This window comes from Clarias gariepinus, chromosome 7 (genome assembly GCF_024256425.1).
Source record: "Clarias gariepinus isolate MV-2021 ecotype Netherlands chromosome 7, CGAR_prim_01v2, whole genome shotgun sequence".
Classification (NCBI taxonomy): Eukaryota; Metazoa; Chordata; class Actinopteri; order Siluriformes; family Clariidae; genus Clarias; species Clarias gariepinus.
Genome location: NC_071106.1, coordinates 30,314,760 through 30,324,104, shown reverse-complemented (window position 1 = coordinate 30,324,104; position 9,345 = coordinate 30,314,760). Strand labels below are relative to the sequence as shown.

Here is a 9,345-nt window from a genome sequence, read left to right as displayed (position 1 = left end):
TCCCTCAACCTGAGTTATCCTTTAGTAATAAACTGCTGCAGTTGAAGAGTCATTAAACACCTTCAGACATGTTCTTGGTAAACTTTGGATTAACTCCACTTTGAGATGCATCACACCATGTAAACAGTACGCCTCACAGGTGTCTTATCTTCCAAAGTAGTATTTTAAGTAAAATCTTTATATAGAGAATTGATTCTTGTTCAGGTTTTATTCATCCACTGCGCACTTTTTTAGAAGTTCTATACAAATAGCGGATACAATATAAGGTTCCACCACATTCCATTCCCAATATTGCTCTCATGGAATCAGATCCGGTGACAATGAAGGACTGTGAAGGACACCCAGTCATGTTTGTGAAGAGTTTGAGACAACTGTTTATTTTCACTTAAATATGTGCATAGTTAGTACCTCTATTTTTATGTTCTCCAATAGAATTTCTATGGGGACAAAAAGAAGTAGATGATGAAAACAAAGACGGCGACCCAGCATCTCATGACACGGACAATGATAATATTTTACCAACATTCGGATTTAAACGAAAGCTGAAAAATCAAGGAGCTTAAATAAGGAAACTAATGAAGCCTTATCCAGGAACAGTTGAGTCACATCACAAAACAGGAGGCACAGGAACCATAACTGAACCCTGAACCCTGGACTTAAGGTTTAACATGGAATATTAGGAAATTAAAGTCACATCAACTGAAAAAAGCACTAAAACTGATTTCAAAGGCCTCACAATATATCAGGTAGTCATAAAACAGTTAAACATTTAACACTTTCTTGTAATCTAAGCATATTTCTAATAATTTTTATGCTGAATGACAATGACTTCCATTTAACCCATTTTAAAATATACAGTATATATATTGGTTTTTTTTCCATGTTGCAAGTTGTTTTACTAAGTAGAAGTGACTCATTGCATATAACATTAAGCACAGAACCTGAAACCTGTCTACCTTTCACTCTCTCCCTCTCTGAGTGTGTGTGTGTGCTTGTTTGCACACATATCGGGGACTTTTTGCCTGTTGTTCATTTTTTACCTTCTACTCATAAATGATCAGTCAGTTTTTAAAAAAATCTGAGTGTGTGCTTGTGTGTGCTCCATGTTAGAGTGATTAGCACTGTCGCCTTAGCACCTCCAGGGTCTGGGTTTGATTTCCGGCCAGGCTCGATTTCTGTCTCTGCATGGAGTTTGCATGTTCTCCCCGTGCTTGGTGGGTTTCCTCCAGGTACTCCGGTTTTCTCCCACAGTCCAAAGATATGTAAGTTAGGCTAATTAGTGTTCCCAAATTGCCTGTAGTGTGTTAATGAGTGTGTGTATGTGTGTGACCTACTATGATTGGCAAACTGTCCAGGGTGTACCCAGCCTCATGCCCTAAGTCTTCTGGGATAGGCTCCAGGCACCTCACGACACTGAATACAGGATAAAGCGGTATAGAAGATGAGTCAGTGAGAGTGTCTGAAAGACACTTTGGAGAAACATCACAAGGCCTTGCAGTCCACTGCTCAGATATAGAGTTGGTAGTTATAGAAGGTCTTGCATAAGGTCTGGCTTAAATGTCAGTCTGAGTACCAGGATGAAAGTGATGATGATGATAGCAATAGTAAGGTAGAACTGCCTACTCAGGACAAGGGAAATACTTCACACAACGATCATTGGGGGGATGATGATGATGATGATGATGTGGGGAAATCTGTTCATCCTTGGTTTCAGAAGGATAAAAGTTATAAAAACAAGGATAAAAGTTAAAGTTAGGGATAAACATTTTTTTCAGGTGATGATGAGTAGGAGGAACTTGCTCAAGAAAAGTAAGACAGGAAAGCTTACTTGAAAGACTCTGCTAAAATGGATGATGATGATGATGATGATGAAACAGATCAAACGCAATGAAATGAGGATTACGTTTGGACGGAAGTGAGATGTCCTCAGATACCAGTGAATTATGGCAGTCCATAGTGACCCTGCGTGATCCTTATCACCTACTCCACTTCTCCAAGGGGTTCTGAAGTATAAGAGCTGGGGAGTATTTTTATGTTTTTTTGACGTTCATAAAATCATCTAAAGTTGAAACATTTAAAATTTCATATTGCATAATATTTGATGCTGTGAAGATGGTGATGATATAGACCATTGTTTGTTAACCGGATTAACCTTAGTTCGAGTGATACTATCCTAAAGCATGGTACTAAGAATATGCTTTAACTTGTCTTTAAAAATTGTCCAGATTGTTTGCTTAGGCCATGCTGAGAGCTTCATCTGGTTCGCTTGAGTCTTTGGTTGTGGAGAAATCTGGTGATTCCACCTCGCTCATGATGCTTTGGAGTCGAGTAAGCGACAGCACTCTCTGTCTGGGTGTGGGGATATCCTCAGGTTCTTTAATGTGGCTGTATCGGTTCCCATCATCATCATAGTTGTATACTTTAATAACCCTTTTGGCTTGTTTGTGCGCGATCGTCTCTGATCCCTGTCCGGCTTTCTGGTTCTCTCCTTCTTGGTCTTCGTATTGATCTGATGTATCATCAGCCTTTTCATTTGATGTGCTGTTTATACCGTTTTCAACATCGCTGCTTACTGAGTCATCCTCCAAGCAAGGCTCATCTTGGTTTGTCTTGATGTTAGAAGGAGAATTGATGGAGGCTGAGGACTCTGGCGCAAATTCTACAGTGCCTTCGTCAGATTTTGGATTTCTGTGGAAAATCACAGTCCTGAGTCCACGACTACCGACTCTTGATGTGTCTTGGCGGCTGCCTTTTTTAGGACAAATCCTGGCCCTCGTTCTTTGTAGACCCTTAATGACGTAGGGTTGGCTTAACGCACCGAGTGTAAACGCACCTATAAAGGTGACCAACACTGACGACGAGACGGCTGCTGCGAAGTGAGCATCTGAGTAACCGCCGGTGGGCATCTGGGCCTCTCTGGCTGTTCTTATCTTCGTTCTTTTCTCAAGCGTGTTTCTGTTCAGTACATTCACACTGTATGGAATGATTGTCTCGCCTCTACTGTCCACAAGGTGGCAGCGGTAGAGTCCAGCATGACTTATTGTCACCTTCGTGATCCTCAGATTGCCGTTAATCATCTCAATCGGGTCCTTATTGGTGAAGTGGAATCTTTCTCCAAAGGATCCAAACGGGGTCTGCCACCACAGAACCAGTCCTACAGAACAGATGAAGAAGAACATGTTTAGAATTTAGAACCTGGAACCTCATTGTTAGCAACAGGCAGAACCTGTGAATGTTTACCTTCTCGGGTCTCATTCCCACACTGTAGCTCTGTAGCATTTCCCAGAATGATACTGACTGTGATTTTAGGTTCGATTTGTAATGTGTTCGGTTTGTCCTCAGGAAACTCCGGACTCATTTCAGAGTTTGTCTCACGTACAACATGGGTCATTTTTACTGCAGATCCATCAGGTGTTTGAAGATAAAGTGTACTCCAAAACAGAAGGAGCCTAATGAGTTGCCTTAGTGTCATTGTTTTAAACCTAGACAAAAATTCAAACATGAGTTACACACTGAACTGCCAGTTTATTAGGCACACCTCCTTTTGGCCATTGGCATGTTGGTTGGGATGACAGTACAAGTCTACTTTGTAGACGTAAAATTATTGAGATGATCATTGCCTGGTCATTGGTATTCCCAAAAATTCTATTTCTATTTGCAAAAATAGAAAAATCAATAATGATGGTACAAATGCATTGATGGAGATGGAGACTATGTTGAGTAGTACTGTATCTTTAAAAAGACAAAGAGTTAATCTACCAATATGTTCACTTTTGCATTACTTTCAGTACAGCCCTATAGTACAATAAATAGACATAGAAATAGACAATAAAATAGCAGGCCATGCATTTGGTTAACTTTTGAGGTTGCACATGTGTGTTTTATCCACACAGTATACAGCATATATTTTTGCATTGTTTTTTTTTTTAGAAACTGCCATGTGATCTTCTTTAGATGACTCCAGAGACAAATACTCTCTTGTGATTTTTAATTGATCTGTGACAATCATAGTCAATAAGACCTGTGCACTAATTTAAAAGAAATGTCCTACCTCTTTAATGCACTTGGATGAACACAGTACTACAACAGTCCACTTGCTGGAGAAGTTTAACTGCTCTCTTTCACACTTTGTGCTGTTTCTAAAAGGGGAGTAAAGTGCAACCCTCACATGACACTTCAATTTCCATCTCGTGCTCCATGTTTAAAAATTAACATTTTGTCCATCCAAAGACAAAAAGGACATGTTAGAGGGATCTGAATTACTATACTAGTTAAAATAACTGTAGAACAGTAAAATATTTGAATGGTGTAAACATTTGAATGAGGACCATACGTTCCTGAATGACGAGCCCAGCCGAGGTACCTCAGATAACTTGTCACTTGCTTGAACCTTCTTTAACTCCCATTGAAGGAGTTCGTGGAAGGCCAGCGTTACAGACAGGCATGCAATTTAATGGTGACCCCTGATGATGTACTGAGAAAAGAACTGTATTAGTGTAGCAGGGGAATATATAGAGGAATGAAGGTAGATTTTACTCTCCTGATCTCACTTAATCAGATTAACGCCCTTCGTTTGTATTTGCACTTTCAACTGAACTGAGGTTTTGAAAGCTAGTCCTCATACCTATCAGGAGGTCTTCTGATAGACAACCTGTGTAAAAACAAGCCATACTTTCTAACTGGTAACCTTCAATGGGTAGAAATGCTGAGTACAGCAGCCAGAAAGTAGACAATGTTTTTATTACACACACGCCATGCCACTAATGTGTTACCAGCTGATAACGGTCCCTATAAAGTGTATCTGTATCCTGTACGCTATCTAATAAACTTGCAACTCAGTGTATGTACAACAAATGCCATGAAGTGTGGAGAGTGTTGTGATCCATGTGCCATTAGATGTCAGTATTGAACCTCAAAGAGTTTGCAATGTATCCTGGAGCGTCTCCACCCATCTTCACTTAATGTACGTAGAGGTAGAGGGACTCATGCTCAGGCATGCTTAAGAAAACTAACTGTTGAATCATATGGTTATGTAGAACAAGGAAACTTGCTTTTCATAAGTTAAGGTAAATGTTGTGGACACTTTAAGTGTTAGACACTTGACCATCAGACGCAAATGTGCTTGTTGAACATCCCATTCCAGATTTAGTACCCCACGGCTGTTGGAATTACCTTCACTTTCCTGAAAATGCTTTCCACTAGAGGGTGCTGTAAGGATTTGCCCATTCAGGCACAACAGCATTAGTGGGTTGGACCAGGAGGACTGGTGCATATATAAAATTCCACTTAATCCCAGAGGTGATCAATAGGGTAAAGATCAGGAATCAAAAAAGATTTTATTGAATCACCTTTAGCTTTGATTATGACACGTTATTGTCTCCAGGTCATTCTCTTTCACAGTTTGAGTCCTGGAATACGCCTCTGCCACCAGGGAAGAAAAACAGTACAATTATGACATCAGCTGACTTGATTTTACTGCCACATAACGTTGCTGAGTCAACTGACCAACTGAAACACTGCTAGATCATAACACTGCCTCTAGAGGCTGGTACAGTGGCCATGCATGACGAATGCATTGCTTCATGTGCATCTTTCCTTACCCTGACACTCCCATCACTCTGGAATAGTGTCAATCCGAACTCATCAGACCACATGACCACCTTTTTCCATTGCCCCAAAGTCCAATCTTTATGCTGCCAAATTGAATGAGTTAATTAGTCTAATTGATTTCCCCCAGCTGTTTAGTTCCAATCATGTGAGTTCTTATCACATTGTGTGTATGGACATGCTTTTTCTTTCACAATTAAAAACAGCTATGGTTTTTATTGTTGATTTTTTCCATGCAACTTCACCACTGTTTATACATTATCTCAATGTGTTTTTATCTCCATGTTTTTCAGACCACATTTCTTCCACAAAGGTTCTTCACAGGTTTTTATAATGTGTTTCAGTAATTTCAAATCTGCTTATTTGTTTCTTTGCTTGAGACAACCCAATAATTTGACTCTACTGAAACTGTGATGTCATATTTTTGGCCCGGCAGTGTATAATGTCATATAATTTTATGTTAGTTTCTGATTATAGGATATCCTATCAACATATGCCTACCTGTAGCAGATTTAGAATACTTGCAGGTCAAATATGAGGGTCAAACCTGCGTTTTTTATCAGGCAAAATCACAGAACATAGGTGTAAGAGTAAATATTACCTTTATTTTTCTATATAATTCCCTGACACAATAAAGAATTTATCCCAGCGCTCCACTAGTGCTTGGATACCATTGAGGTAGAAAGTTTTCTCAGTACCTTGGAGGCACAATCGGACGTCCTGCTTCACGTCTAAAACACTGGCCTCCCAGAAACAACTTTAAGGGCCCAAACATGTGGAAATAACTTACACAGGTCAGGACTGTATGGGAGTTGTGTCAATAACTCACACAGGAAAGATGTATGTTTGGGTGTGTGCTCAAAAAATAAAAAGAATTCTCAGTACCAGTAATTTACTGACAGGAAACCTGAAGCCATGAAGCTAACATTGAATAGCAAATAGCAGACTTTAGGTAGTACTGGGCTTTCACTCGCTGTGTTTACTTATGAAGCATGAGCTATAAATGCTATCACTTTGTCTTTCATGAGTGCTAGACTGACCAGTTTCTTTCTCTTGGGTCAGAACTAGATAATTTACGAAAAAGTAAAAACAAACAAGTAAACCAGCAGCCCTTCCTGACTGGCTCCAGTATGCTTTGAATAAAAAAAAAAGAACAACTGCAGTCAGACTTGTCACCTAATGACTTGCTGTATTTTATCAAACTTTTCCATCATAGCAAACACACACACACACACATAGATACATATTTCTTGTGTTTTAACAATGACGTGATAACCTACCAGAATACGCTACTTCTGCTCAGGCATTTTCTGATTGTAAGATAGCATACCAAAGAGTCCCTCATGGAGGCATCAACTCATACGGTAGCAGTAACAAAGAGTTCAAAATAGAACAAAATACTTACAATATTTATCTTATTTTTATGAAAACCTAGAAATGTGAGATATGAAAGATACTCATGCAAGAGATGCTGAGATGACAATGCCCGTGTGCACAAAGAGTGAGTCCCTTTAAGACATGGTCTACCAGATATCTGGATAAAGTAAACCAACACTTTAAAGATAATCCTTCCATTTCCTGTTTCTCAGCCATATGGGGTAATACCGTACATACTTTAAAGCAGGAAGAGTGGATGGGGGTTTTAAAATTTGGGCAGACAAAGGTATACGGAAAATGGGGATCTTTATACAGGTGGCAACCTTCTCACCTTCGATCAGCTCTGTCAGGTATATAATATTCCTAGAACGGAATGTGCTTTTTAAAAGATGTTTACAATTAAAACACTTCATAACATCCATTATAATATAATAAATAATAATAATGTTCTTCTTTTATGTGTGTACTGTATGTGCTTGTTTGTATGTATGGTTATATGTATGTGATGTATTAAAATATGAGAAAGTAATTCCATTTCTAAATATTAGCAGAAATTGGATGATATCTACAAAGGGGGGTAGGGCATTTTTTTGGCATATGCGTAACTCATCCCATAACCTCATACTCCAGTACACCTATCCTGAATGGCAACTACACTAATTCTCTCCATCTGTTCTGTACTTTTCTACCCATCCCGAGGCATCTGGAGATTGTGCCAGCTTCAGTAGACAAAGGCCAACCCTGCGAGGTTTCTGAGGCATCCAGAGAAGGACCAGCTCCAGCTGGATTCTGCTTTATGATGGTTGGAGCTACACATCCTGCTCCTGTGCTCCCAGTGTTCCAGACCCCATCTGCCCTCTGCACCTACTGACTCATCCCTGTGCTGAACTGGACTTCATGTTAATTTAAATAACTTCTGTTATATTGTACTTTCACCTGCACAACACACATAATGTTATATCATTTCAATCTGTTATCACCCAGATGAGGATGGGTTCCCTGTTGAGTCTGGTTCCTCTCAAGGTTTCTTCCTATTGCCATCTCAGGGAGTTTTTCCTTGCCACTGTCGCCGTTACCCTTGGCTTGCTTATCAGAGACATTTCATTTATCATTCATTCATCTCATTATTATCCAGACACCTTTTTCTTACACATACACACTTCCAAATATTTTCTTTTCTAAATTTCTTTTCATTTTTGTGAAGCTGCTTTGAGACAATGACCATTGTTAAAGGCCCTATATGAATTAAATTGAATTGAATATTCTTTATAGTTTAGTTTAATTCTTTTTACTGTTACAATCTATTGTTATGTCCAAAATTATTTACAAACCTTAATAAAAATACTGTATATAAAAAAATAAATAAATCATGGTCTACCAAGGTTGATGTGGACGAACTCATGTGGCCTACACAAAGCCCTGACCTCAACCTCAATGAACTGGACGAACTGGAATACCAACCACACCCCAGCACTCCTTGCACAACATTAGTGCATAAACATAAATTCACATTCCCAAAATTGGGTTGCCAACGTCCTGTAAAAAAATTGGTAGTTTAAAACACCTGTTCTGTGTTAATATGGGATGCTATTTGTTCTGTATTTTTGAGAATCAAAGTGAAATCTATGGGAGAGAATTTGTATGTGAAAGATTTTTATGAGAGTCAGTCAGTCAGTGGACAGAAGACACCTCTCTGCCCCAGTTTGTCTGTCATGGTACCACACAGAGAGTGGACTTTTCAATGGCCGAGACTCACAACCCAGGACAACATCTTGCTGGTGGGCAGCACAGAGCAAAAAATAAAGGCAAAGTTCAGAAGGATAACATTTGCGCAATGATAACATTTCCTATCTCTCTTTTACATTATGCATTTTGTTCGTTTCACCATGTGGGTTTCTTAACCTGGATATTACCCTGGATCTGGTTTGTAAACGAGACACCTGTAAAGTTGTGACCTGGGAGGGTAATCACATAAGAAGTACGAGATGGGAGGGAAGGGGCTGGTGGACATCACCTGAGGTGGACTGCAGGGGGAACAGAAAAAACATAGTATTGCAACGATACTAGTAAAATTACTCACACTATGAAATGCCACCGATCAACCACAGATCTTTCATAATACTGTAAATAATACTGTACTGTACTGTTTCCCAGGTATATTTCATTCTGAGTCTTTACTCTTAATTGTGAAGTGACAATGCCCTGATGTTCGTCAATTAGTAATAAACCAATGATGACATTTCCTATCACAAACAAAACAAACAAACAAATAAGAAGAAAAGATCAAAGACATTAGGGTTATAGTAAAAAATAACGAAACTGAAGAAACGGAGAAAGAAAAAGATATGTATCTTTTTATAA

General features: G+C 39.1%; 1 protein-coding gene across 2 annotated transcripts in view; it reads right to left on the bottom strand.

The window, feature by feature from the left end:
• The window catches only part of LOC128527694 (uncharacterized), a 111,316-nt gene extending 107,183 nt beyond the window's left edge, over positions 1–4,133 (bottom strand). The window contains exons 1-3 of one of the 2 annotated variants that reach the window (XR_008360906.1): positions 4,052–4,133; positions 3,241–3,482; positions 1,137–3,154 (exon numbers count right to left, since the gene is read on the bottom strand). Coding sequence is in view for 1 of the 2 variants with exons in the window: in XM_053500175.1 (XP_053356150.1) it covers positions 2,235–3,154; positions 3,241–3,472 (1,152 nt within the window). In the remaining variant the exon portion in view is untranslated. Of the gene's footprint in view, positions 1–379; positions 3,155–3,240; positions 3,483–4,051 lie in introns of those variants that run through there. The other variant, XM_053500175.1, reaches the window with a different exon arrangement.
• Between the last annotated feature and the right edge of the window lie 5,212 nt (positions 4,134–9,345).